The sequence below is a fragment of the Chrysemys picta genome, chromosome 12 (assembly GCF_011386835.1).
Source record: "Chrysemys picta bellii isolate R12L10 chromosome 12, ASM1138683v2, whole genome shotgun sequence".
Classification (NCBI taxonomy): domain Eukaryota; kingdom Metazoa; phylum Chordata; order Testudines; family Emydidae; genus Chrysemys; species Chrysemys picta.
Window position 1 is genome coordinate 8,702,127 of NC_088802.1, and position 27,469 is coordinate 8,729,595.

At 58.7% G+C, this 27,469-nt stretch overlaps 2 protein-coding genes across 7 annotated transcripts in view; one reads left to right on the plus strand and one right to left on the minus strand.

The window, feature by feature from the left end:
• Positions 1 to 7,741, plus strand: part of PPP1R10 (protein phosphatase 1 regulatory subunit 10) — a 24,777-nt gene extending 17,036 nt beyond the window's left edge. For 3 of the 4 annotated variants that reach the window (XM_065563208.1, XM_065563210.1, XM_065563209.1), the window contains exons 8-20: positions 37 to 207; positions 537 to 642; positions 1,114 to 1,223; positions 1,469 to 1,569; positions 1,745 to 1,892; positions 2,245 to 2,400; positions 2,670 to 2,916; positions 3,425 to 3,500; positions 3,845 to 4,042; positions 4,522 to 4,633; positions 5,100 to 5,201; positions 5,543 to 6,058; positions 6,587 to 7,741. In XM_065563208.1, the coding sequence (XP_065419280.1) occupies positions 37 to 207; positions 537 to 642; positions 1,114 to 1,223; positions 1,469 to 1,569; positions 1,745 to 1,892; positions 2,245 to 2,400; positions 2,670 to 2,916; positions 3,425 to 3,500; positions 3,845 to 4,042; positions 4,522 to 4,633; positions 5,100 to 5,201; positions 5,543 to 6,058; positions 6,587 to 6,696 (2,153 nt within the window). In that variant the 3' untranslated portion in view covers positions 6,697 to 7,741. The remainder of the gene's footprint in view (positions 1 to 36; positions 208 to 536; positions 643 to 1,113; positions 1,224 to 1,468; positions 1,570 to 1,744; positions 1,893 to 2,244; positions 2,401 to 2,669; positions 2,917 to 3,424; positions 3,501 to 3,844; positions 4,043 to 4,521; positions 4,634 to 5,099; positions 5,202 to 5,542; positions 6,059 to 6,586) is intronic. The other variant, XM_065563211.1, reaches the window with a different exon arrangement.
• Positions 7,003 to 27,340, minus strand: ABCF1 (ATP binding cassette subfamily F member 1). Of its 3 annotated transcripts, none has more exons than XM_042861166.2 (28): positions 27,166 to 27,339; positions 25,806 to 25,852; positions 25,167 to 25,250; positions 24,594 to 24,729; positions 23,920 to 23,957; positions 23,470 to 23,583; positions 22,888 to 22,962; positions 22,372 to 22,434; positions 22,022 to 22,105; positions 21,440 to 21,511; positions 21,064 to 21,162; positions 20,552 to 20,647; positions 20,006 to 20,128; positions 19,155 to 19,255; positions 18,923 to 19,008; positions 18,575 to 18,714; positions 18,175 to 18,323; positions 17,764 to 17,847; positions 16,900 to 17,024; positions 16,022 to 16,134; positions 15,408 to 15,579; positions 14,864 to 14,938; positions 14,228 to 14,298; positions 13,937 to 13,969; positions 13,215 to 13,383; positions 12,800 to 12,864; positions 12,505 to 12,577; positions 7,003 to 12,035 (listed from the first exon to the last, which is right to left on the minus strand). In XM_042861166.2, the coding sequence occupies exons 1-28, from the start codon at positions 27,248 to 27,250 to the stop codon at positions 11,869 to 11,871; spliced, it is 2,739 nt and encodes a 912-aa protein (XP_042717100.2). In that variant the 5' UTR covers positions 27,251 to 27,339; the 3' UTR covers positions 7,003 to 11,868. The 3 variants fall into 3 exon arrangements, with proteins under 3 accessions (XP_042717100.2, XP_008174070.2, XP_008174071.2); XM_008175848.4 differs by having other exon boundaries at positions 22,372 to 22,437; positions 27,166 to 27,338; XM_008175849.4 differs by lacking the exon at positions 22,372 to 22,434 and having other exon boundaries at positions 27,166 to 27,340.
• Positions 27,341 to 27,469: the final 129 nt, after the last annotated feature.

A 27,469-nucleotide genomic window follows, 5' to 3' on the forward strand; every position in this document is an offset into this window, starting at 1 on the left:
CCCAGGAGCCTAACCCTCCCCTCCCCTTCCCTGCAGAGCGAGACAAGAAAAAGCGGAAGGAGGAGAGTAAGGGCAAAGCACCTGTCCAGGAGAAGCCTCAGGAGGCCAAGGCGGAAGCCAAGGCTGAGGAGACGCCGGAGAAGAAAAAAGAGAAGCCGAAATCGCCACGCACCACGGCGCCCAGCCATGCCAAGTTCCGCTCCACTGGTGGGTACTGGGAGGGGCATCTCTCAACTCCCGAGGGGAGTAATCTGCCTAATCGAGGGCAGCAAACTAAGAGGCCTTGGGTGGGATTCTGTATGGCTGTTCCCCAGTTGTCGCACCCCAGAGGTGGCTGCATCTCAGGGCAACTGCTGGTCACTGTGCAGCTGTTCCCCAGCAGCCCAACCCCACAGGTGGCATTTCTGTATTTCTCCACTGGGTGACCGATCCCAGCATAAAAATCCTTTGGGATCCTTGCAGATGAGGTACTATGGAAATGTGTGGGGCTTATCCCCTTGCTGTATTCTGCTAACCTGAGCTCCGCTTTGCTGTAGGGTTGGAATTGGAGACTCCCTCACTGGTTCCTCTGAAGAAGAACCCCAACGCTGTAGTGGTGTCTGAAAAATACAACCTGAAGCCGATGCCGATAAAGAGACAGAGGTAGGTCTGAGCATCCCCCCCTGCTCTGGGGAAAGCGTCCAGACCTTGCGCCTGTGGCTTCCTCTGTCTGCCTCGCCTTTACACTCCGTTCCTCAGTCCTGAGAAGCACTCTGTGTGGAACTAGGAGGCAGGACTCCTGGGCTCTATCCCTGGCTCTTGGGAGGGGAGTGGGGTCTAGTGTTTAGAGCGGTGGGGGCTGGGAGGCAGGACTGAGTGCTGATGGGATTTGCCCGAGGCCCTGTGTGTGGTACAGGCCCAGCATTGGTAACCTTCCCCAAGCCGCCCCTGCTTGCCCCTTCAGCCCCCTGCTAAGCAGCTCTAGGGTTGTGCTGTGCTTTGCTTTCTGTGCTCTTCATGCCATATCGCAATGTGATCTGGGCTTGCCTGCTCCTTGCTCAGGGCAGCATCTGATCCCTTTCCTGGGCCGTGGCCTCAGCGTCTCAGTACCATGTCTGCTTTTCCCTCTCACAGCACGTCCGCCCCCTCTGGAGACAATCCACCAGTAGAGAAGAAATACAAACCTCTGAACACCACCCCCAACAGCACAAAGGAAATCAAAGTCAAGATCATCCCTGCGCAACGTGAGTACATTGAGGCCCCGATAGTCAGGATGCCTGGGTTCGGTCCTCAGCAGTGGGCGGGGAGTGGAGTCTAGTTGTTGAGAGTTGCAGGGGTGGGGCTGAGAGTCAGGGCTCCTGGGTTCTTATCCCTGGCTCTGGGAGGGGAGTTGGGGTGTAGCATGGCGGAGGGGCAGGATAACACATGAAGTTGCAGGTGCTTGGAGCTTTCAGTTTGCGTAACCTCTTTCATTCCCCCCTCTCTGCAGCAATGGAGGGCTTGGGCTTCCTCGATGCCCTTAACTCTGCCCCCATCCCGGGGATCAAGATCAAAAAGAAAAAGAAAGTCTTGTCTCCTACAGCAGCCAAGGTACAAACGCCTCAAGGTGGGGAATGGGGGCTGGTGGGTTAGAGTGGGGGGCTGGGAGGCAGGACCCCTGGGTTCTGATGTCAGCAATGAGAGGGGAGTGCGGTCTGGGGCAGGGGCTGGGAGTTACTGGTTCACTTCCCATTACACTGATCCCACACTTCTCTCTGTGTCCCAGGCGAGCCCGTTTGAAGGGAAGCCAGCACCAGAAGCGAGCACTGCTAAACCATCCTCACCAGAGCCCGCTACTGCATCCGAGCCGATGGAGGTGGATCGGCCCGGTACTCCTGTGCCGGCAGTAGAGGTCCCAGAGCTGATGGAGACCGGTAAGGATGGGGAAGGCGTTGGAGCCGACGGGTTCTATTGTGCTAACCCTGGGTGGGTGGTAGGTGTCAGCCCAACATCCTGGCTGTGTTGGATCAGACTTGATGTTGCCACCCAGGAGGCCATAAAACCCCATAATGCATGTGGCCAGATGTGCCATGCCAGCTAGGATACAGCTGCCTTGGCCGGGGTGGGGGTAGCCCCTGTGTCAGCTTAACTGTGGGGCTGGGAGGACTGTCTTCACTTGGGGGTCCTGGGTTGGGCTCAGGAGGCATTGGCGCCGGTTGTTAGATCCAGGCTCCGTGGGTGGGTGTTTGTCTGATCGCTGAGCCGCTCTGTGTCCCGTCCCCGCAGCCTCGTCCGAGCAGAACTCAGACGCCAAGCCGTCCGAGAGCGCCGCTGACTCCACGCGGCTCACCAAGAAGGGCAAGAAGAAGAAGACAGTGACTTGGCCTGAAGAGAGCAAGCTGCGGGAGTACTTCTACTTCGAGCTGGACGAGACTGAGCGAGGTGAGTACTGGGGTGGGGGCCTTTCTCTCTGGGGTCACCCGCTCCCACCCGGCACTTGGGGTATGGGACATGGGGCCTTTCCCTCTGGGGGTGCCTGCTCTGCTCCAGCACCAGGGGACTACCTGGCTTCTGCAGGTGGGAAAAGGGATACAAGGCCTTTGAACTCCTATTATGGAGTGGGGGTGTCGCACCCTTCCCATCGGCTGGACGGCAGAGGCCTGTCTGTCCCCTGACTAAACCCCTCCCCGTTTCTTCTCCTCCCCTGGCAGTCAACGTGAACAAGATCAAGGACTTTGGCGAGGCAGCCAAGCGGGAGATGCTGAAGGACCGGCACGCCTTTGAGACGGCGCGTCGGCTCAGCCACGATGCCATGGAAGAGAAGGTGCCCTGGGTTTACCCCAAGCTCATCGACCTGCCTAGCCCCCTGGTGCAGCCGGGCAGCGGCAGCCGCGAGAAGTTCACCCAGGCCGAGAGGGAGAAGGGCATCCTGCAGGAGATCTTCCTCTCCAAGGAGAGGTGGGTGTGGCCCTGGGGGGCAGGGCGAGGGGTTGGAAGAGTACTGGGGGTTCAGGCTGGGGCACCATTTCCCAGTTGCGCAATGTAGGCTCTTTGTCCCCCCCTCTAATGGCTGCACTGTGCAACAGCCAGTGTGTTAAATTTAAGGCTGCCTACCTGAATCCAGCATGGCTCTGTCCCTCTCTAGCGGCATATGAGCCGGTTGCTGCCTCTGAACCTGTCGACCTGGTTGTTCGACTGTTTTCAGCTCCAGAGGTCCCAGCAGATGACCCCACCAGGGGCCTCTCCAGGTTGCTGGGCACCAGGATGCCCCTCTGACCCTTCTGTCTTTGCTTCCCATGGCTGGTAGATGCTGGGTGGGTGTGTGGACCAGGCCTGTGAGGCCGTGCTGGGAGCTAAGGGGTGGGGGAGTGGGGAGGCATTAGGCTGTGCTGAGAGCCCCATCAATGGGGGGCTATGACCACATGTCTCGGTGCTGATTTGTGACCAGCATCTCTCCTCTCCGCAGCGTTCCAGACAGTCCCCACGAACCCGACCCGGAGTCTTACGAACCCCTGCCGCCCAAACTCATCCCACTCGACGAGGTACGTCTGGCTCAGGGCCCCGGGTTCTCTACCCTGCTTTGGGGGACAGAAGGAAGGGGCCTGTTGGGGTAGAGCAGGGGGATTGGTAGTCAGGACTCCTGGGTTCACTCCTCACTGTGGAAGGGGTCTAGGGGTTAGAGCAGAGGGTTCATTTCCCAGCTCCCTGGGGACCCCTCCCCGCTCTGTGTGTCTCTGTCTCCCCTGTATAAACAGGGATGGGCTAGAGAGAGGCAAAGGCCCGGGAACCTGAGTGCCCAGCCGCGACCCCCAGCCCCTGAGGCTGGGGCGTCCTCCCTGCCCTCAGCCCATCCTGACTCCAGTGTCTCCTCTGTCCCCTCTCTCAGGAATGCACCATGGACGAGGCCGCCTACCAGGAAGGACTCGACCCGGCCGCCGCCTCGCAGTCTCCCGACGGAGCCGGGGCCTCCAAGCTGCCCCCAGTGCTGGCCAACCTGATGGGGAGCATGGGGGCCGGCAAGAGCCCTCAGGGCCCCAACCCCAGCTCCTCCATGAACGTGCAGGAGATCCTCACCTCCATCATGGTAATTGGAGCTGCTGCGTAGCCTGACTGACCCTATAGGCTCCCCGTAGTGGGAGGGTCCAGCACCAAAAGGGTAAACGCTGCACTGCCCTGTGGGTGGGGCCTCCTTGGCCCATCTTCCCCCAGAGCAGACCATCACTTCCCCCCCTGCCACCCCACCACTGCTGGAGCGGACCATTGGCCTGCCTCCAGCTTGGTTGAAGGTCCAGCATTTTAGCGGGAAGGGGAAACTCGGACAGTGCACCAGCTGAGGAATAGTTGGGGTGGGGGGATGCATGGGAGAGTGGGACTCTTTCCCATCACTCCATTCCCCCAAAGCGGTTGGGTCAAGCCAGCCCCTGGCCCCAGCTAGAGGGGTTAGTGGACTAGCACAGCGCCCTAGAGTTAGAGGTCAGAGAGAGCTGAGGGGGTGTAGTGTGAGTGGGGGAGAGGAGGGACACTGTCTAACCCTGCTCCGCCTCCCCCCTCTTCCCTACACAGGGCGGGCCCAACAACCACAAGACGGAGGAGCTAATGAAGCAGCCGGATTACTCGGACAAGATCAAACACTTGCTTGGCAACCTCCAGACACAGCCCCCAGGGCCCTCAGGAGGTAAGAGACCTGTGGGGGGCACTGACCCTGTTCCCACCTCCCGCTCCTAGGAGAAAATCATGTCCTGCCGGTCGCCTTCTGGGTTCTGTTTCTTTGCCTTGTCTGTCTGTCTTGATGGGGCGCCTGGGACTTAGAACCATCTGCTCCTTCAGCTCTAGGGGCTCTGGCAGGCAGGTAATCCGAAGGACGTGACCTTGCTCGGTTCGAAAGGCTGGGGCCAGGGGAGAGCTGGTGCACCCAGCATCTTGATGACATCGTGGGTGTGCGAGTGCATGTCTGTGTGATTTCCTGCTCTGGGGGTTCCAGGAGAGGTGGCCATGTCAACATATTCTGGGTTAGGATCGGAGGTTGCTGTGAAGGGATGGGAAGTGGATCCCCCTATTCCTCTCTTTCTCCTCCTCTTCCCCCCCCCCCCCATTGTAACCCCGTTGGCTGTATTTGACCCCTCTGCTCTCTTGTCTTCCAGTGCCCCACGGGCTGCTGGGCCCAGGGCCTCTCGCCAATGGATTCCCACCTGGACCAAAGAACATGCAGCATTTCCCTCCCGGGGGGCCAGGACCTATGCCTGGTAAGCAGGGAGCTACCATCTTCTGGGGGTGGGGCGGGACTGTCAGACTTTCAGCTGGAGTGTGCCAGAGTCAGTAGGGCCTGCTAACCCCAGTGCAGTGCTAGGAGGTGCTGTGTTGCGGGGAGTGGGGTAGAGGCTCAGTATGGGACACTGCCCTGGCAGTCAGTGCTGGCGCCAATTCCCCAGTGCGGTGCTAGGGGGCGCTGTGCTGCAGGATGGGGGGGCTCAGTAAGGGGCACTGTGTGTCATGGAGCAGGGTGGGCGTTCGGCAGCAGGTGTTTTTCTGCCCTGCGTGCTCAGACAAGGGGTCTCTAACCTTTGTGCCTCTCTCTCTCCCCTAGGTCCCCATGGTGGCCCTGGGGGTCCCAACATGCCCCCAGGTCCCGGCATGCCTGGCGGGCCCAGGATGATGGGTCCTCCCCCTCCCCAGCGAGGCGAGTTCTGGGATCCCCCTGACGGCGGCATGCGGGGAAACCCCCACGGGGGTATGCGAGGGGGTGGCCCTGGCCCGGGGCCTGGCCCAGGCCCTTTCCACCGGGGGCGAGGCGGAGAGCCCCCCTTCCGAGGGCGAGGAGGAGGTGGGCGCAGTGGCGGCCCCCCCAATGGCAGAGGCGGGCCCCCTAACAACGGCATGGGTGGAGGAGGTGGCCACGGCGGTGGCGGCCACGGCGGAGGTCACGGCGGCCATGGTGGAGGCCACGGCAGGGGCCACGGCGGCCATGGTGGAGGCCACGGAGGCGGCGGCGGCCATGGTGGAGGCCACGGAGGCGGCGGTCATGGCGGTGGCCACGGAGGAGATCACGGCAGAGGCCACCCAGGGGATCATGGCCGGGGTCATGGTGGAGGCCACGGAGGAGGTAATTGCAGGGGGCTTGGCATGCCCTCTAGGGGGAGCAGAGGGCCATGGCTTTGGAATGGCCCTGCCCCTATGTGGGAGGGGCCTGTGAGTGCTCCCTCCCCTCCCCCGTTTTTATCCAGCAGGTGGCGAGGGCCAATGGGGGAGACCCAGCATGCATTGCACCCATTCGATCCTGCGGGCCCTGCTCCTTGGGGGCGGGGCCCAGAGCGGCAGAGACCCCCTATGGGCCTGTGAGAACAAGGGAGACGGTTTCAGCTGCAGCATTGCATGCTGGGAGCTGTAGTCTGCTCTTGGTGGCGCAAGTGGAGCATTGCATGCTGGGAGCTATAGTTAGCTCCTGGTGGCCCAGTTACGGTGAAGCATTGCATGCTGGGAGCTTTAATCTATGCTCCTGGCAGTCTGGGTTAGGGTGGAGTGTTGCATGCTAGGAGCTGTAGTGTCTCCCCCATCCCCTGCCCTGCTCTGCCACCTCTCTGGCCGTGCCCCACCGCTGTGGCTGACCTGCGCCCCGTTTTCTCTCACGCAGACATGTCGAGCCGCCCCGTGTGTCGCCACTTCATGTTGAAAGGCAGCTGCAGGTACGAGAACAACTGTGCCTTCTACCATCCCGGAGTGAACGGGCCGCCCCTGCCGTAGCGCCTGGGGCCCTCCCCCCACCCCGCCGACGCCCCGTGAAACCGCCCAACACAGCCGCCCCCGCTTCATGGACTCTGGGGTGCCTGCTGTCGGACTTGGGCTGCATCCACCACTTATGGCTTCTGTGAGGCCTTGTAACGCCCAGGGGAGGGAAGGAGCAACCCCCCCTGACGGCTGCTGCTACTGAGGAACCACTGCGAGGGGAATTCCCCCCGCCACTCCGCTCCCTCCTGTGTTGTTTCAACCTGATGGAGGCGCTGATGGGACCTGACTCCGCGCCCCCCCCTGACTTTTTGCAAGCACAAGAGCTGCCACCTGCTCTGGGACCTGGGGGCAAGGGGGGCAAAGCAGGTTGTTACCACTGTGTTTATCTCTGTGGAACCAGCAAAGGTGTAAAGGGAGGGTTGCCAGGCTGCCCCACCCAGCTCCGGGCTGTGATCTGTTTGCGCATTTGCCTGCTGCAGACCTACTCTGAAGACATTTTGCCTGGGGAGCCTTGGCCCTGAGGAGCAGCCGGCCACACTGCTCGGCTCCCCCGGAAATACTGCCCTCCTCGGGCATGTGGTCCAGAGACTTCTCTATCTGGCAGCAGCAGGATACCAATCCTTCGGTTGGGGAGGAAAGAGGTCCCTTAACCACTGCCCCCCACCCACTGAGCAAAGGGGGTGCTTAACTCCACCTCCTCAATGGGGTTATCCCACCACGTGCGTGAGAACAAGTGGGATCAGAGCTCCCCTTGCTGTAAATACCCATCCCCACCCCGCCCACTGCGGACACGCGACTCCCCTTGGTGCTAGTGAGTCGTTGGGGGGGAGGGGGGGCGTGAAGCTGTTTTCTGTGAAAACGGACTGACTTTATTGCTGTTGGCATCTGGGGGCTTGGTTTGTTTCCTTTCCATTGTTTTATTTTTTTACGGTCTCTCCCTGAGACATGGACTGTCCTCCCCACCCACCCACCCCCACTGGTGCAGCCTCCCCCTTTTGTTTTGTATATTTTGTACATTAGTAATAAACATGGTGATTAAAAAATGGATCATCTAATTTAACCTTGGTGTCTGTGCTGGCTGTGTGGGGAAGGGGCCATCTCTGCGTCTGTACAGCCAACGCCCCGTGAAACACTCTGTACAGCGCCTGGCGCGGCAGGGTCAAGGTCTGTGGCTGGAGCCCGTGAGCACTGCCGCAGTACAGAGATAGAAGACACAGCAGGGCGGCACCTGTCTGATCGCTTCATTTCGTCACTGAAATAGGAATGAGCCAAATCCCTGTCACATGCTCAGGGGAGACATTTCCTCGTTCCTACAGTCCTGCTGATGGCTGGGACGCAGCAGGGTCCTGGGAGTTGGACTCAGATTCCACTGGCTAGAATCCCTCAATCCACCCTGACTTGGTACAGCGCTTGGAACGCTGGGATACCTACCCAGTGTGCAATGCAAGCAAAACTGGTAAAGTTGCCCAACGCTTCCCTTTATAAGCCCGTGTGTTCAGTTGCTTATAACTTTGCTATGCATCATCTATTTGCGTTGAAACTTCCAACACTGTGTGTCTGCCTTGGGTTGAATATTTGGGAGAAATTTCAATCGTTTCCAAGAATGAGGCTAAGGAAAAGCACCTTTTTTACACAAGCTAAAAGGTTCTGGTGACCCTGTCTTTGAGAAGTTCTGGTCTCCCCGTGTTTCAGAGCAGGGACTCAAAACTGGGCAAGGGTGTAACCTGTGTGGCAAGGCTGATGTGCTTTTAGCCATCCCTGGGAAAATTTTGCCTACATTTGGTCACATCATAATCCTTTGAAAAATTGTGCTTTGCACAGGCTCAGCGGAGACGCTTTAGATTTTAGCTGCTAAGTTCTCCAACGATCCTGTGTGTGTGCTCCAGCCTCAGGCTGAGCTACGCTTCCCCTGTGCTTGCAGCTCTGGGAAGGCTGCTGGGCTCAGGCCTGGGAGCGGAGAGCAGGCAGCCGCTCTGTGCCCCTCCGCTGGGCCCAGGCAGTGTGGAGGAGAATCCTGCCTGGTTGGAGACAGGGGCTGAGAACCAGTCTGAAGGAGGAGGGCAGATTGGTCTAATGGGTGCTTATGCATGGGGAGGAAGAAAGGGACAGGAATGTGGGTGGAGGGCATGCTGACTGGAGGCCAGGGTGAGGGGAGGAGAGGGACAATAGAAGGGGCAGAAAGTGTCATGCTGAGGGGTTGCTGGGTGGGTGGGGGTGAGAATATGCAGAGGAGTGTGCCCGCTATGAGACACTCCCCTCCAGGCCGGGAATCATAGAGCCGAGATCCAGAGGCTCACTATACTATCAGCAACTAGCTCTGAAACCCACCTGCAAAGCATCTCCTGGCCTTCTGGTGCTAGGCTATAGAGAAGATGACAACCTACTACTGGTATCAGTTACCCTGGTAGATCAAGTGGCAGAGGGCTGGGTGGGGGACCTAAAAGCTCCATTCTTGCTAGGTGTCAGTATGATGCCACAGGATGGAATTTGTTTTTTCAGTTTGCTTTTTAAAAAGGGGCCCTGTGCAGTCACTGTAGCAGGAGGTGCTCACCACCCCTCCCCCCAGCATGGGTTGCTCTAAGAAATTGCAGGCTGTTGGGGGTCAGAGTCTGAGGTTTAATCCTTTCCCTCCTGGGCAGCAGGATTTTGTGTTGTTGCTTCCCCCCAGCAGGCTGGAAGCCAGCATAGAGGGACTGGCAATGAGTGATCAGAACAAGCACCAGACCATGCTAGTGGAATAGTGCACCTGATTGGCCCCTGCCAGCCCTTTTATGGCTGCAGAGAAGCTTCCACAGGTGCCTTGAGCTACAACAGCTGCTTGTACAATGGCCAACAGATTCATGCTCTGCTGTCCCCCTTTCCAATCACCTCAGTGATCTGTTTCCCCAGCAACCATCAGTAGGTTTCAGAGTTTTCACAAGTGGACCAGGCAGGACAGTGGTACAGTGCTGAATGAGCAAATCTCCTATACCGACCATTCAACTTGCCAGCTGTTAATCCTGAAACCTACTGTTGACAGTGCAACTGGTAAATGGGACTTGATGGGCTGCTGCCGTGGCCTGTAATAAACAGGTCTGAGATGAACAGCTCAGCCCCCTCACCTTGTTCACAGCAGGGGGTGTTGAGTCTGAAACCGACCAACGATGACTTGGCCATCCTTAACTACCTTGCAGTGAATCATGTTCACCGTCAGGGCCTGGATGGGGTCAGGGGGAAAACAGACCCCAAAACAAGGTCACCTCCAGCCTTGACTCATCCTTGCCATCTCTAGCACCTAGAGACCCTGCTGCAGTCACCTTCAGCTCTCCAACAGATGCAGGGTAACAGAAGGATGCAACAAGGGAGGGCTGAATCAGCCTGGCAGAGCTGAACATGGGGACAGCAGCTCTGAGAGCACCAGGCTAATGTGGTGGCAGGGGGAAGCAGGTGGGGGACAAGGGGGTGTCTACACTTGCCCCAGCCTGGGCTCAGCTCCCATGGACTGCTTCACTTAAGGCCATGGTTCCCAACCAGGGAGACACACCCCTGTGGGTGCACTCAGGTCTTCCATGGGGTACGTCAACTCATCTAGATATTGGCCTAGTTTTACAACAGGCTCCATAAAAAAGCACTAGGCAAGTGAGTACAAACTAAACTTTCAGACAATGACTTTGCACTGCACTGTAAGAACAATATTTATATTCCAGTTTAATTTATAATTATATGGTAAAAATATGAGAGCAATTTTTCAGTACTAGTGGCTGTGACACTTGCATCGGATTTTGTGAGCAAGCCATTTTTAAGTGAGATGAAACTGAGGGGTACAGTAGCCTGGAACAGTGGAGAGCCCCTGATTTAGGGAGCAGGATACAGGGGCCTTTCTACACTGGCAGGCTGGGCTCTGCTCCAGCCACTTGAGAATCAGGCCTCTGATTTTACCTAATTGAGGCCCCTGTAGGCAGCAAGTTCATTAGACTACACCATAGCAACCCTGTGGACTGGAAAAGGTCTGAAAGGGGAGAGCCCACCCCCTGGCTTAGCCCAAACCAACAGGCCTGGAATTCTAAGCTCAGGCCTGGTTAAGAACAACACTGTCAAGCCAGAGCTCCATGACCATATACCAGTATGTCAGAAACTAGGCCCAAGGGGGGTATGAAATGAGGTGGGTGGGCTAGCCTATGCCACCCCCCCCCCCGCCCATTCCTTTTGGGGATTCTTAAAGAGACTCGAGGGAGAAAAATTGGCTACTGTCTGGCAGCCTCCCCCCCCGGCTTCTGGGACCCTAGGCCCACCTTCACCTGAGCAGAGCAGGTCTAAGAGGACCCAAAGGACCCCTCCGCTTGCTACAGCAAAATCCCAACCCCCCACATGGGACATGACTTAGTCCCCCAACCGCTGTGTCTTTTTCCTTCCTCATCAACACTGCTGTGAGCCTGCAGCCAGAGAGGTGGCCTGAACCGCCCATTGCTGGCACAAGTTTGCCAGGTGGTGGAGCTGCTGATCAACCCCCCACTGGGCCCATGCTGCTGTGGTACCGGAGGTTGCAAGTGCCAAACCCTGCACCCCGTTCTACATGGTTCAGCCTTTCCCTCTCTGTGGCAGTAACACAGATGGACCCATCCCAGTCAACCTTTTGCCCCATGTTTGTCACGAGTTGTGGGGGCTCAGCCCAGCCTCCAGCAGGGCAGGCGCCCCCTTCCCACCAGCCACGTGGGCAGAAATGGCCCCAGCTCCCCTCTGCCCCCTTGAAGGAGTGAGTGGGCCAGACAGACACCCTCTGCTCCCAACCTCGCCGGCCATAATGAATCCCCACCCCCCGCACAATCAAAGCCACCACCAGCCACTTTTTTCCTTCCTGTTTTAATTGAATCCTGTCACACAGAAGCAGAAGGCGGCTCAAACCATCTTCGGAGCAGCTGGGGGGTGAGAAGAGTCCAGCAATGGGGCACAGTCCCCTCCCCACCTGGCCCAAAATAGACCAACCATCCTCCCCCCCCCCCTTCATATAAATAACCGGTGGCCCTTCCCAGAAAGGAAGCGGGTGGCAAAAAAAAGAGCACCCCACCTTCACAGGTTTAGCCCCACCCCATCATTATAGCCACGCCTCCTCCGCTATCCAGCTGCTCAAAAGTCCTGCTGCAAAGGGGCAGGCTGGTGAATGTAGAGTCCATCATGGGGGGGAGGAGCTTTGGGAGGCTCCGCCCCACCTCACTCGCGGGGCCGGTTGATGATGACCTCGCCCAGAGCCTCCAGCACCTCGCGCTTGTAGTCATCGAAGTCGCCGTCAATCTGCTCGACGCTCTGGTCCTCCACCACCCACAGCTGGCAATTGGTCTCCGTGATCAGCCGGGCGTCGTGGCTCACAATGATGACGGCTGCAAGGGGAAGGGGGGGGTTAGGGGAGCAGGGGGATCCCCCATTCCAAGAGGTGGGAGATACCATCCCACAGACAGGGGAGATGGGGCATATGTTTGAGGGTATCGCCCAGGAAAATGCATGCTGGGTAGTTTGTGCAGGCCCTTTTGTGGGGTGGTGTCACTCGGTGAGGGCCATTATAGGAAGTGGTTTTTATCCCTAAATAACCAACCTCCTCCCCTCGGAACAGACCAATAGGGCCCATCCAACCTCGTATTCCCTCCCTTCCCCACGGAGCAGACCAATGGACCCATCCTGCCCGGAATTCCCAACCCAGTCCCAGCCACGGACCAGACCAACAGATTCTTCTGGCCCAGAATTCCCTCTTCCCCACCCTTGGACCAGACCAATGGGCCGTTCCAGCCTGGAATTCCCTCCCCACTAGGCCAATGGGCCCATCCAGCCCAAGCGCCCGCTGGCATCACTCACCCCCTTTGTACTCATTGATGGCATCAGCCAGGGCATCGATGGACTCGATATCCAGGTTATTGGTAGGTTCGTCCTGGGGAAGAGACAATGGGCTGAGATGGCGAAGGAGCAGATCCCAGAGAGAACCCAGGAGTCCGGACTCCCAGCACCTCCCTGTTCTAACCCAGTGGACCCCACTCCCCTCCCAGAGTCGGGGATAGAACCCAGGAGTCCTGGCTCCCAGCCCCCGATTCTAACCTATGGGGCCTGGTGCTCTCCAGGGCCCTGTCCCACCCCTTGCCCCAGAGACACTCACCAGAATGAGGACGTCGGGCTCCCTGCAGGCCAGCTCGGCAAACACCACACGAGCCTTCTGGCCTCCTGGGGGGAAGGGAAAGAGTGGGGCAGGGTGAGGGATGAGACAGGGGAGCCCTCTCCCCACTTGTCTGCATCATCCCTCACCTTGGACAGCCAAGCCCTTCCCACCTCCAACCTAAGCTGCTGGGTGCCCTCCCCCATCCCGTGCCCCCCACCTCTCCTGATTGCCCAGAACCTGGCCCTCTCCCCTCCCCCAACATAAGCCCCGGCCTCAACCCCCACCTCCCCTGGGTGCCCCCTCACTTCTCCAGACCCTGCTGCTTACTCTGTATACTCAACCCCAAGCCTTCCCTAGACCCCCCCCCCAAGGTCCCCCCAGCCCTGCCCCCTCCCCGAGGCCCCGCCCCCAGTACCGGAGAGCTTGCAGATCTGGATGGTGTGGGCGTGGCTCTCGAGGCCAAAGCGCCCCAGGCACTTGCGGGCGTCCTGGTAGGGCAGGTTGAAGTTGCGCTGCAGGTACTCGGTCGCCGTCTCCTGCATGTTCAGCTGGTCGGCGTATTGCTGGTTAAAGAAGCCGATTTTCTACGGGGAGAGAGAAAGGGGCAGAGTCACCACCCAAAGCACCGCCCCCTTGCTGCTGGTTCCCACTCCCTGTCGCACCCCGGCTCTGCTGGTACTCCTCAATTGCATCCTGCAGCCCCCTGCTATCCCAGCCCTGGGCTCCCCCCACCCAGCTCTGCCAGTGCCCCCAATGCGCAGCCCCCTGCTATCCCAGCCCTGGGCTCCAATCCCAACCTGCAGCTCCCTGCTATCCCAGCCCTGGGCACCCCCCAACTCTGCCAGTGCCCCCAATCCTATTGTGCAGCCCCCCTGCTATCCCAGCCCTGGGCACCCCCCAGCTCTGCCAGTGCCCCCAATCCTATTGTGCAGCCCCCCTGCTATCCCAGCCCTGGGCTGTCCCCCAGCTCTGCTAGTGCCCCCCAATCCTATTGTGCAGCCCCCCTGCTATCCCAGCCCTGGGCTGTCCCCCAGCTCTGCTAGTGCCCCCCAATCCTGACTCGCAGTCCTCTGCAATCCCAGTCATGGGCTTCCCTACCCACACAAACCTCAGCATTTGGGTCCCGTCATTACTTACTAGTCTGTGGTTTTTCCTCATCTCCCCTCTTGTCTGAAAGGAGAAGAGAAAGGGGTTAATGGATACTACTTTCCTCTGCCCTCTAGTGTGTTAACAGCAGACAGCGAGCCCTCGCCCAGCACTGAAATGCAGCCACCTCTGGGGTGGGGCAGCTGGGGAAAAGCTGCACAGCAGTTTAGGACAGGAGGGAAGGGGAATCCTGTCCCCAATTGAAGACACACAGAGGCAGAACAGAATTGGACGAGTTTGGCTTGAGTCTGGATTCGGGGGGTTTCGGGAAGGGCCCCTTACCGGTGTGAGCTTCCCCGTCAGCAACAGCAGCAGTGTGCTCTTCCCTACGCCGTTCGGCCCCACGATGCAGACTGAGAGGCGGAGAGAGAGCAGCCATCAGTGACTCAACCAGACCAGGAGGGCGGTGGGCTAGCACGGGGGCTCTGCTGGGACTGATTCATTAGCATTGGACTCCCCACTACCTACCCCACGACTGCGAGTGGGAGCTTGTTATTGTAGGGTCTCTCGAGGGAGCTATGAGGGCCGCTTCGTTAACGTCAGATCTCTCGGGATGCTACAGGGTCTGCACGGGCTGGTTTGTTATTTTAAGGTCTCTCAGAGGTGCTGGGGGGTTGTGCAGACTGACTATTACTGTAGGGTCTTTCCTGGGGCTGAACAGTCCAATTCATTGTCGTAGGGGTGTTGGGGCTGTGTGCAGGTTTGTTATTGTGGGGTCTCTCAGGAGCACTGTGGCTGCACCAACTAGTTCATCATCATCGAGTTGCTGGGTGAGGTTATTATAGGGTCTTGCCCACAGGTGCAGCCTGTACACCCTGGTTTGTAGCGTCGCTGGGGCTGCAGGCAAAGGGAGTTTTGGGGCTGTGCGCAGGTCAGTTTGTTATTGTAGGGTCTCTCAAACACCGGCCGGTCACTTACTTCTAGACTCCATGTCTATCCCAAAATCCAGACTCTTGAACAGCAGCTGCTGTCCCTCGTAGCCAAACACGACACCTGCAGAGAAGGGGCAGGGAGGAGGGTGAGGGCACGCAACTGCTGGACAGCGCTCCAGGGGGACCTGCCCATAATGCACCACTCAGCTCTGGGGCCCCTGGGAAACCGGGGTCGGAAAGAAAACTCCTCAGCATCCTGTATCCCCAGAGGATGAAAAGGAAGCGCTCACCTGGTGCTGAAATGCAGCCACCTCTGGGGTGGGGTGGCTGGAGAACAGGCGCACCGCAATGTCACCCAACAGTTTGGGGCAGGAAGTGAAGGGGAATCCGGTGTTCAATTGTGGCCACAGGGAGGCAGAATGGACGTGGGTTGTGGGGAGGGGATTTGGCCAGGACAGCAGGGTTCACGCCCCAGGGGAGTTCTAATAATGCCACAGCGCCCCCTAGCGTCATGCTGGGGCATTGTGGTCAGCCCTGTGACGGGAGAGCACCCCTGCAAAGGCCACCCCCGACGCTGTGTGGGGACATACCGTGCAGGCCCAGAATCGGGGGGCTGAGTGACGGCGGGTTGGGGAAGGTGAATTTCACCGTGTATTCCCTGGGCCTCTTCAGCAGCTCGGGGGCCTCGTTAGCTTCTTCATCCAGGTTCTTCTTGCGGCATTTCTGCTGCTTTCGTGTCAGGGCCTCCTTGGTTTGCTTCTCCTGGAGACGAACAGAGCAACAGACCAATGAACCCATCCAGCCCAGTATCCCGCCTCCCTCCCTGTCCAGCTCATCAGATCAGGAGGCCCATCTAGCTTGGTACCCCCTAGCTCCAGACTCCAAGGAAGTACAATCCACCACACTGTACCTCAAAGGGCAGTTCAGCCCCATGGCAAGGAAGGGCTAATTTTCATGTGATACCCAGCTGGGGCTCAGCTGCCACCCCTCAGTGTGAGGAATGAGCGTTAACCGCATTGTTGTTGGGAGATTCTTAATTCAGTAAAATCCTGCAGCAGTGAGTTCCCTGGGTCAACATGATGGGGCTAAATTCAAAGTAGGAAAGCTGGATTGAAGCCAGTGGCCTCCTAGAGGGGAAAGGCCTATTCCCCAACCTGCAAACCAGCCAGTCCCCACTGCCCTGGGGCTGGATCTCAGGACTGACCGCCTGTTTCGTCGACTTCCCGCCAGCCTTGAGGTCTTTCAGTTTCTTCTCCTGTTTCTCGTACTGCTTGAGCAGCTCTTTCTGCTTCTGCTGGTACATCTTCTTGAAGGTCACTGCAGCAGAGAGGGGGTGAGGGGTTGTAGTTAGGGCGCTGCTCTGGAACCGGGGGAGAGGGGGGAGATCCGGGTTTGACTTCCCACTCGGCCACCAAAGCTCTCTGTGCAGAGACAGGGAAATGCCACTTCCCCTCCCTGCCCCGCTTCCTGCCTGGGGGATTGAACTTGGGACCCTCTGGATGTAAACAAAGTGATCTCAACTCCTAGAACTAGAGGATGAGGCCTGTGGAGGAAGCTCACCATTCAGGCTAGTCAAAAATTTCCCTCTTTTTTGGGGTGAAAACGGGGTTTTCAGCCAATAGAAAACTTGGGGTTCTCACATGCCCCTTCGGCACCTCATGGGATTTGTAGTTCAGACACCTCATGCTCTCATTCTCTGCTCTGGGCTGAGCTCCCTGGCTGGACTACATCTCCCATGAAGTACTATGACACAGGGCTCTCGTGATGCAATTTGGCAGCTCAGTGGGAGGGATGCATCATAGGAAACAGTTTGGCCAAGGAGCCCAGTCCATAGGGATGAATGGGGGTATGGGGCAACTGAACTACAACTCCCATGATGCACCATCAACCCACAAAACCTACCCCTGGAAGGAGACCTAGGGGCAAATCAGCCTCCAGATGGGTTCAGATCTCTGGGTGACCCAACCCCCCCCTTAATCCCCACCCTGGGCAGATCAGTCCCCGCAATTGCCCCAGTCCCCATTCATATAGTTCCTCTTCCTCTCCCTCACTGTAGTTGCCCCAGCTGCTCCCCCAACTCACTGTAGTTGCCCCGGTAGTAGAAGAGTTTTTGCATGTCCAGGTGGATGATGTCAGTGCAGACGTCATCCAGGAAGCCTTGGTCGTGGGAGACGATGAGGAGAGTTTTCTTCCATGTCTGCAGGTAGCTGGGGAGGTGAATGGGGGACAGACAGAGGAGAATCAGACAGACGGATGGACCCTGATCCGCGGCTAGGAGGGACACCCCTGCCAAGGGGGAGGGGACAGAGCTAGAACACCCAACGTACACCCCACAGTGGGATGTTGGGCAGCCTGACTTAGCCCAGCAGTGGGGGGAAATCTACAAATGGGGGCTCTCTCCTCTGACACCCCCCCCCAAACATTGGGCCCCATGCACCCTCCCTGTCGCCCCACCAGGGGGGAATCCCAGCCAGTCCAAATCCTGGCCCTCTGCTGAGACCCCTGCCCCATAGGGGAACCCCCCAGAGCCCAAACCCTGCTCCTTATTCAAACCCCAGCCCTGACCCCCAGAATCCAAACACCACCCCCCACAGTCCAAATCCTGCTCTGTCCCCAATAAGGGAATTTCCTGCCATCCCCCAATCCTGATCATTCCCTGCCACAATAGGAAACCCCTCCCCCAACACAGCTTATAACCCACCCGACTCCTGCCCCCTATCCCGCCCCCCCATCTACCTCTGACAGCCAGTGAGACCCCTCGCCCCACCACAAGGGGCTGAGCAGAATTCCCCCACCCAGAGTCCCAGTTGTGTGAGATTCCTGGGGTCCACCCCCGTTCAGTCGCTGCTCACTGAATGGGCTCCCCCCCGAGTGGTGGCAGCTGCTGATCTGAGCCATGGGGCCCCAGCACCGAGGGGAAGGGTTTCTCCAGGGCTGGGCACTCACTTGTTGAGCCAGATGACGGCGTTGAGATCCAGGTGGTTGGTGGGTTCGTCCAGCATCAGCAACGTCGGCTCCATGAACAAGGCCCTGAAGGAGATGGGGTGGGTGAATGGTGCCCCCTAGTGGCTCCTTGCAGGACTGCCCCAGGGCGAGGAGACTGGCCAGATTAGGGGGAGCAGGGAACGGGACACAGGGCCTTTCCCCTCTAGGGGGCCCCGGTTCCAGATTGGATCATTCCCATCTGGGTGTAAAGAGCTATCAGGTCTCAGGCCAGCCACCAGCAGCCCCAGTGTGTGCGTGTGGGTGATGTGTGACACCCCCCCTCCGCCAATCGATCTACTGCATGGACTCACCCAGGTCAGCACATGTGGGATCCCAGACCCATTATGCTGCCCCCACCCCCGCCAGCCTCACCTGGCCAGAGACACTCTCATGCGCCAGCCGCCCGAGAACTTCTTGGTCTGCCGGTTCTGCATCTCAGGGTTGAAGCCCAGACCAGCCAGGATGCGCCGGGCTTTGGCCTCCGCTGCGGCCGCCCCCGTGGCCCGGAGCTCCTCATACACCTGCGGAGAGGGAGACGGGCGGATTCACCGGGAAGCCTTCGCTTCCTCCTGACGCTAGAGCCTCCTCCTCTACATCCCATGGCCCCCTCCATTTCCCCCCTCCCCAGACCCCTCAACTGCCCCCATGCTTTACCCCCCTGCCCACTCTCTGCTTCCCCACACTACTACAAACCTCCTTCATCCCCCTGCACGCCTGCCCCCTCTTAGCCCCCCGCCCCCCCAGCTATCTCCTTTCCCCCACTGCCCAGTACCTTTTCCAACTGCTCAGCCACGCTGTCGTCCCCTTTCTCCAACAGAGCTTGCAGCCGCTTCTCCTCCTCCAGCAGCTTCAGCCGCTTGGTGTCGGCCTTGAGCACCGCCTGGACTGCGGGGGTCTCATCCGCTATCACCTCTGGGGGTGGGGAGGTAGAGGCGGAAGAGGACTCAGTGAGTGCAAGGTTCCCTGCTCTAACCACTAGCCCCCACTCCCTCCTCCCAGAGGCAGGGAGAGAATCCTCGAGTCCTGGCTCCCAGCCTCCCCTGCTCTAACTAGGCCCCACTCCTCTCCCAGAACCGGGGAAAGAACCCAGGAGTCCTAGCTCCCCACAGCCCCTGCTTACCTTGCTCACACAGCAGCACGTCAATGTTAGGGGGGATGCTCAGGGCCCGGTTTGCGATGTGCTTCAGCAAGGTGGTTTTGCCCTTCCTACAAAGGGGGAGGGAAAGAAAGGGTGAAGCCGGGAGGGAAGAAGCAAAGGGGAGGCTGCAGCACAGCGCCCCCTAGCGTCACACGGGGGTAGCCCTAACTGCGAGGGAAGAGCGTCCCCGGGAGGGATCCACCCATGTACCTACCCGTTGGGTCCCACCAGGCCGTACCGGCGCCCGGCCACAATGTACAGGTCCGCATTGACGAAGAGCTCCTTGCCGTGAGCGGAGATGCTGAATTTCTCCAGCTGCAACCGCATAGGAGAGAGATCAGGACAAGATAGTACGACCCTCCCCCTGCCAGATGTGTCAAATCGTATGACCTATCATTGGGGGAGTCATCCCCCCAGAGGACCCCTGCCATCTCATGGTATGACCCTCACTCCACCTAATGGTCCCCATGACCACCTCTTGGTACAACCCATTTCCTCTCCCATTGTGCAACGCCCCCTTCAGATGGCATAACCCACTCCCTGCAATCCCAGATAATCTGACCCACTCCCTCTCCCATATAACTGTGCCACTCACTCTATATCCTTGCCAGATGGTATAATCCACTCTATGCCCTCCACTGCCACCACCAATGGCCCCGCCACCTCATGGTACAACCTACCCCCCCCCCGTCCACTCCTCACACCCCCATCAGGTGGTGTGATCCACTCCCATCCCCCTCTTACCACATGGATCAACTCAATCTCCCACCCAACCCCTGCAGCATGGCACAACCCAGACCCACCAATGGAGGGAAGGGAGGGGCTTAACCCCTTCCATACTGTTGCTGGTCCTCCTTGTAGTGGGAAATACCAACTCCATCAACATGGGAGGGGAGAGGGGGAGAAGGAGAGGGAAAAGAAGGGGGTGGAATTATGGGACATTAACCCCTTCCACGTGGCTGCTGAAGGGAAGAAATGGGAAGGGATCACAGCGGGAAACGCCAACTGCTGACCGTGTGTGCGTGTGCGTATGCATTCAAATAAACTCGGGGGTGGGGGAGGTACCTTGATGTCGGAGGCATTCTCCAGCATGGCCTGGCGTGAGGACATCTCCGCCTGAGACACCGAGAAGTCGTTCTCTGCCGCGTTGGCCGCCTTCAGCGTTGCCACCTGCCGCTCGAACTCCAGCTGCGGGAGAGCCTGAGGTGATGCCCCGGCCAAGGGACCCTCTCTTCCCCTCCCCTCCAGCCAAGGGACCGTCCCCGCCAGTACCCAGCCTGCCTGGGTACCATCACGCCCAGCTAGGTGGGTGCCCCAGTGGGGAGCCTATCGGGCCAGGACTCGCTCTGGGGGTGGGGGACTCCCACAAAATGGATCCACATTAGTTAACAGCCTCTCCTCCCCCCGCAAGCAATTCCTATGATGCTTCAGTACCAACCGGATGGCTGCAAAGGATTCCGGGAACACTGGCATGTGAACAAGAAGTGTGCCTATAGACAGCTGGGAGCCACCCCACTGGAAGGGGGTGATCACCACACACAAGGGGTTGGAGGAGCCTGTTTGGCAGAAGCTCCGCCCCCTCCAGGAAGGTTCCTCCCACCCAGAGCTCACCTGCTTCTTGAGCTTCTTTCTCTCTTTCTTGCTGAGATGAGCATAGGGGTCATCGTCCTTCTTCTCCCCCTCATCGTCCTCATCCTCCTCCGACTGCTGTACCAACCACAGGAGGCTTGTTACCAATAACACCTTCCGCCCAGAGCCAGGGATAGAACCCAAAAGTCCGGGTGCCCAGCATCCCACCCAACCACTAGACCCCACTCCCCTCCTCGAGCCAGGGATAGAACCCAGGAGTCCTGGGTCCCAGTTCCACAGCCTCATCCCCTTCTGATATGCCTCAGCCCTACTTCTGCAGCGATCCCCTTCCAGGGGGCAGAGGGGAGGTCGGCTCCATGGCCGTTCACCCTGGGCCTCTCTGCTGAGGTTGCCCGTGCGGGACTGGGGGCCAGCTGGATGCTGGGAGATGAGCTGAGAACCCACCAAGTTGTCTCACACCTGGGCCAGCCCAATTAATGCGGTTTGGTTTGACCAGCGCAAACCCACCCCCGCCGCCGAGAGGATTGTCTTACGGGCTCGCTGCCTCGCTTGGGCTTCTCCTTGCTCTTCTCTGGCTCCTCTTCATCTTCCTCCAACTCCTCCTCCTCGGACTCCAGAGCAGCAAATTTATTCTGCAGCAGAACAGAAGCCAGCTCATCCAACCACACTGAGCAGGGACTGCTCTCCCAGCGCCAAAATGCAGCCAGCTCTGGGGTGGGGCAGCTGGGTACTGGCCACAGCGATATTGCACAGAGACTCTTTGTGCAGCATAGCGCCCCCCTAGTGCCGCATTGGGGCCAGCACTGACTATGAGGGGAGAATGCTCCCTACTGAGCCCGCCACCTGGTCCCTGCAGTACAGCGCCCCCTAGTGTCCACCAGTAGCAGGGAGCCCCCCATGAACACTCACTTGGGCTGGTTGATTCTTTTTTCCTTTTGTTTTTTTCCCAGCTTCACCGGATTCCGTCTGTTTATTCACAGTCTGGAAGGAGGATTGTGAAGGAGTTCAGGACACTCAGCTAACCAGTATCCCGCCCCCCTTCCTCCCCAGGACCCCAGATTACCCCAATAGACCCATCCAGCCCGGTATCACACCTCTCTGCCTGGATCAGACGAAAGGGCCCATCTAGCCTGGTATGCTGGCCTCCCTTTGCACTGCGCCACATCAGACCGATGGGGTCAATTCCGGAGTAATCATTGGAAGCCAACCCCCATAATGCTAGTTGGGCCATTCTGCCTGATGGGGATAGAACCCAGGAGTCCTGATTCCCAGACCCTCCTGCTCTAACCACTAGACCCCACTCCCCTCCCAGAGCGGGGGCTAAAACCCAGGAGTCCTGATTTCCAGTCCCCCCGACTCCAAGCCCCTCCTACTCTAACCACTAGACACTCCTCTCTCCCAGCGCTGGGGATAGAACCCAGGAGTCCTGGCTCCCAGCCCCACGTGCTCTAACCCACTAGATGCCACACGCCCAGTACTCCTCTTGCCCACCTTGCTTGCTTTGCCTTTGGGTTCCTCTTCACTCTCCTCCTCTTCCTCGCTCTGGGCCAGAACAGCAAAGCCTGATCCTCCTCCCTGGGAGCCGTGGGAGAAACAAGAGCATTTAGAGACAGCAGGGTTGGATGAAGTCAACCTCAGTTCCTAACACCAGATACATGTTGTGCAGCACAACGCCCCCTAGTGCAGCGCTGGGGCATTGGGCCAGCACTGGCTGCGAGGGGGGAGTGCCCCCTACGGAACCCCCATCCTGCTCCCTGCAGCACAGCGCCCCCTAGTGCAGCCTTGGGGAACTGGTTTCCACTCGCCAATCCTGCTGAATCTTGTAAATGCCAGCTTCGCACCTGCTGCCTCCCTTTGTTCTTCTCGTTTTTCCTGCTCTTCCTCTTTTTATCGTCCTCTTCTTCCTGCTGAGAGCACAGAGCAAATCCTGGCCCGGTGAGACGCGGCGTCTCTGAGTGTATCTGACCCAGCCCAGCATCCCCGTCCCACTGCCCCGATTAGACCCCTGGCCAGCGGAGCCAAAACTCATAATGCAGCTGGTTGGCTAAGCTATTCGGCCACATGGGACTCCCAGCCTCCCCCGCTTTAACCCACTGGACCCCAATTCCCTCCAAGAGCTGGAGATAGAACCCAGGAGTCCTGGCTCCCAGCCCCCCTCCCCCCCGGCCCTGCTCTCCTCTCAGAGCTCGGAATAGAACCCAGGCATCCTGGCTCCCATCCCCCACTGCTCCCCACTTCCCTCCCAGAGCTGGGCTAGAACCCAGGAGTCTTGACTCCAATCCATGCCAGACCTAGCCATGACCGTCCCGGTTAAGACCAGTGGGAACTACGCAACATGGGGGCAATGGGAGACTGACCTGTTTTCCCTTTGGCTTGTCGTCCTTTGTCAACTTCTTCCCTGGCTGCTTCTCCTCTTTGTCATCAGGTGGGGCCTGCAGGAGGCAACATGTCAGCCCCACAACTTGGCACTGGAAGAGTTACCCCACCCCCAGGGGAGGAGCGACCCCCACAGTCTAATCCCCTGGGCTCTGGCCAAGCCTGGTACGGAACATCTCCAGCACCGGGGGTTCCCGGACCGTCCCTTGGGGGGGAGGGGATGATCTCCCAGGCTGTTGGGAGGGGCTATTCCCTCATTTCCTTGTCCTCCAATAGATCTGGGAATCCAGGAGTTCTGCCTTCCAGCCTCCCTATTCTAACCACTAGCCCCCGCCCCCCGCCACCCCCCGGAGCTAGGGATAGATAGAACCCACAAGTCCTGATTCCCAGCCCTCCCTGCTCTAACCACTAGGCCCCACTCCCCTCAGAGCTGGGGATAGAACCCAGGAGTCCTGACACCCTCCCCCCCCCCCCCCCCACCACACACACACACACACTGCTCTAACCCACTAGAAGATGTCCCCACTCCCGCTCTGTGCTAGATTTCGTCCAAGCGACCTAACCTTGTTGATCTTGTTCTTGTTGGGTTTGGCAGGTCTTGGCGTCTCTTCTTCTTCCTCCTCCTCCTCTTCTTCCTCACTCTGTTCCTGGCTCAGGGCGGCAAACACATTCCCTCCCTAGGGGAGGGTAAAGCCAAGGTCGTTAGCAAAGAGTGGACATCTCCTCTCTCCCCATCACCAGCCCCGCCCCAGAAACCCAGGGCAGGATCACCCCCCTACAACCTATTCCTCAAGTAGATGCCCCATCAGGTCCCATCTCAACCAGGGCAGCAGTTCCCCAGGGGCTGTCCCCTACAGCCCGTTCCCCAGCGCACTCTGAGTCTACACAGCAACCCCTAGGGCTCCTTCCAGCCCACCCCCAGTTACAGCCCATTCCCTTGTGTAGGGCCCCTTGCAGCCCAAGTCTAGAGAGCTCTCCTGAGCCCTATGGCTCCTTTCAGCCTAGAGTCTCACCTTCTTCTTCTTGCCACCTTTGGTGATGGGAACAGTCGCTGGAAAGGAAACGAGAGAAGGACTTTAGGGATCGATGGAACGGAGACACAACCACTCCCTCCATGGGGAGCTAGACCCATAGAAATCTTGGTCCTCCAGCACCTTGGGAGATCTGGGATGGGAGGGCTTCCTGGTGGGTTGTCATCTTTTAGCTCCCTGCTGACGCATGTGGGGCTGGGCTCTCCTGGCGTAGGGGCTGGAGCCAAGGGGCTAGTGCAATGGGGCAGGGGCTAGGAAAAGGCAGGCCATGGAGAAGAGAGGCCCGTGCTTCTCATCCCATGGGGCAGGTCTCAGGAGGGATTGGAGAGGGCCCCCCTCTGGGCTCAGTGGCAGAATGGCGCTGCTTTTTATACCCCAGAGATGGCACCACAGCCGCTGTCTACCTGCCCCCCTGCACCAGGCATTACCCACCACGTTAACCCCTCACACACCAAAAACAATCACCATATTCCAGGGCGTGGAAGTGTGGCAAGTTGAGCTCCTGCCAGCTGTCCAGATTAATTACTTGGGGGGTATGGAACCCAGGAGTCCTGACCTCCAGGTCCCACCCCCACCCTAACAGTTAGCGCTCACTCCCTTACCAGACCTGGGAATGGAACCCAGGAGTCCTGGCCCCCAGCCTCATCCTGTCTCACCTTCCTCATCCTCATCGCTGCCCGGAGCCGACAGCTTCTTCAGCTTCTCGATCAGCTGGTGCTCTTCCTCATCCTCCTCTGCCTCCTTCTTCTTCTTGTCTTTCTTCTTTTCTCGTTTCTTTTTCTGTTGTTGAAGCTGGGGTGGGGGAGACAGAGATGAGACGTGGGGGGGGGGGTCATATCTCCCTTGCACGCAGCCCCATGAGAATCTTGGGGCGGGGGAGCCCTGGTTAAGCAAGGCATCCCTTTCTAGCAGCATAGTTATTGTAGGTCCTACAATAACATCCAGCAGCCCCCCGGGGGAGTTCCTTTAGCTCAGTGGTTCTCAAACTTTTGTACCGGTGACCCCTTTCACATAGCAAGTCTCTGAGTGCGACCCCCCTTATAAATTAAAAACACGTGTTTAAATATTTAACACCATTATAAATCCTGGATGCAAAGCGGGGTTTGGGGTGGAGGCGGACAGCTCGCGACCTCCCCATATAATAACCTAGCGACTCCCCACGTAATAACCTCGTGATCCCCTGAGGGGTCCCGACCCCCAGTTTGAGAACCCCTGCTTTAGCTGCTCACCTGTTGCTGCTGCTGCTCCTTCTCTTTAATGACAGCCTGCTGCTCGCTGACTTGTTTTTCTTCCACGGCCAACTCTTCAAAGAACTGGGGAGGGCAGCAGGGATAGATTAGAGCTCTGCTTCCTACCCCCTCCCACCCCCCAGGAGTCTCCCTGCTCCTAGTGGTGAGGGAAGGGCACTCTAGCTGGTGACCATTCCCGTTTCACTCCCCCCACCCCCGGCAATGGGAGATTGCACTGTGCTATGGGAGATCCAGCCACCTTCCTTTGCCTGTCCCCTAGCAGTGAGATCTGAGAGACACAGCTACTCGTCCCCATTTTTAGTATTGACAAACCCCAGCTGAGATCATGGCCAGATGCTGCCCAGACACACAGCGAGAGACAGTCCCTGCCTCAGCTAAGATCAGGGCCCCGTTGTGCCAAGCGCTGCCCAGACACACAGTGAAAGACAGTCCATGTAACTAGCTATATGGTGGGAGGAGATATTAAGGCACAAAGAGAAGTGATTTAACTCAAGTCACACAGCAGGGCGGGTGTAGAACCGAGGTCTCCTGAGTTAAAGCCCAATCCCCTGTCCACTAGGCTCCTGTACCAGAGCTCACACCTCCCCCAGCATGGCCTGGCTCAGTTCCACTTCTTACCGACTTCTTGGTCTTTTTGTCCTTCTTGCCCTTCTTCACCACTTTGTCTGAAACAAGTCAGGAGAGATTAATCCAGGCAGGCGGGAGAGAACCCAGGAATCCTAGTTCCCAGCCCCTCCGCTCTCATCCATTAGACCCCACTCCCGACGGTGAGCTGGGAATAGAACCCAGGAGTCCTGGCTCCCAGACCTCTCTATCCACAGCCACTCCCTCCACTGCACAGGCCCGTCTGGGTCCCACCTGGGGCAGTTCTCGTGGGTGGATGTGTGGGCACCTCTTGTCCTCCACCCCCACCTTAGTCCAGATCAGCCTTGGCTGAGCCTAGTTCATCCCATTGCTCCCTCCTTCTGAACCTGGTTCACTTCAAAAGTTTTTTTCCCTCTTATTTAATTGGCCTCTCAGAGTTGGTAAGACAACTCCCACCTTTCCATGCTCTCTGTATGTGTGTGTGTGTGTATATATATGTTCCGAAGTTTCTTCTATGCATCCGAAGAAGTGGGCTGTAGCCCACGAAAGCTTATGCTCAAATAAATTTGTTAGTCTCCAAGGTGCCACAAGTACTCCTGTTCTTTTTGCGGATACAGACAAACATGGCTGCTACTCTGAAACCAATGATTCACCCCAGTGTCTCACCTGGTTCAGACCCAACCCCCCTCCCCCCAAATAATCCAGCTTCGGTTCCAGCTCAGCTTCTCCCCATCTAGCCCTGCCCCAGGACTCCTCCTCCCGCCAGTCTCTTCCCCATTAACCTCCTTTCCACTCCCCCCCCCTTCCCTCCAGGGTCTCTTCCCCCACATCTCATCCCCCACTTTAGCCAGCTTAGGGTCCAGCCCCCTCTCCCCCTGCTTTGGCCCAATTCAGTCCCTCAGTTTTTATGCCACTCCAGCCCAGCCCTCCTTGGCCAGGTTCTAACCCCCCCCCCAGTCCCATCCAGTACTGTCCCGTCCCCCCCAGACCACTCCTACCCAGTACTTCCGCCCCCGGCACTCCCCCCACCCCCCAACCCAGTCCCCCCCGGTTCTCGGTCATCCCCCCACCCCCCCGATTCTCTGTGCCCCTCCCCCAGCCCGGTCCAACCACCTCCCGCCCCAATCCCACCCGGCCCTGTGTACCCCCCATGGACCAGTCCCCCCCCGGTTCTCTGCCCCCCCCTGGTTCTCTGCCCCCGGTTCTCAGTCTCCCTCCGCCTCCGGTCCAACCACCCCCTGCCCCAATCTCCCCCGTTCTCTGCCCCCACCCCAGGTTGTCTGTTCCTCCCTTCTCCCCCCGGCCCGGTCTGGTCCGGTCCAACCATCCCGCGCCCCAATCCCACCCGGCCCTGTGTATCCCCCCACGGCCCGGCCCAGGCCGGCCTGCTCACCTGCGGCCTCCCCAACCTTCTGCTCCCCATCCCCGATCCACTCTTCCTGCGGCGGCCGCGGCGGCTGCTTCCCCCCCTTCGGCATGGCCGGTCACCGCGCCCAGCGCTCACATGCAGTCCCGGCCAGCAGCTGGGAAACCTCACCACTGCGCCTGCGCGGGGCGGCCCAGCCTGACCATCGAGTGCCGGAAGCGCCCAGCCCAGAGTGGCTTCCGCGGCACCATAGAGAGCCGCGGAGCAGTAGAGACGCACTGTTGTGTGGCTAGATAAGCCCCTTAACACCAATGATGTGGTTCAGTCCTCT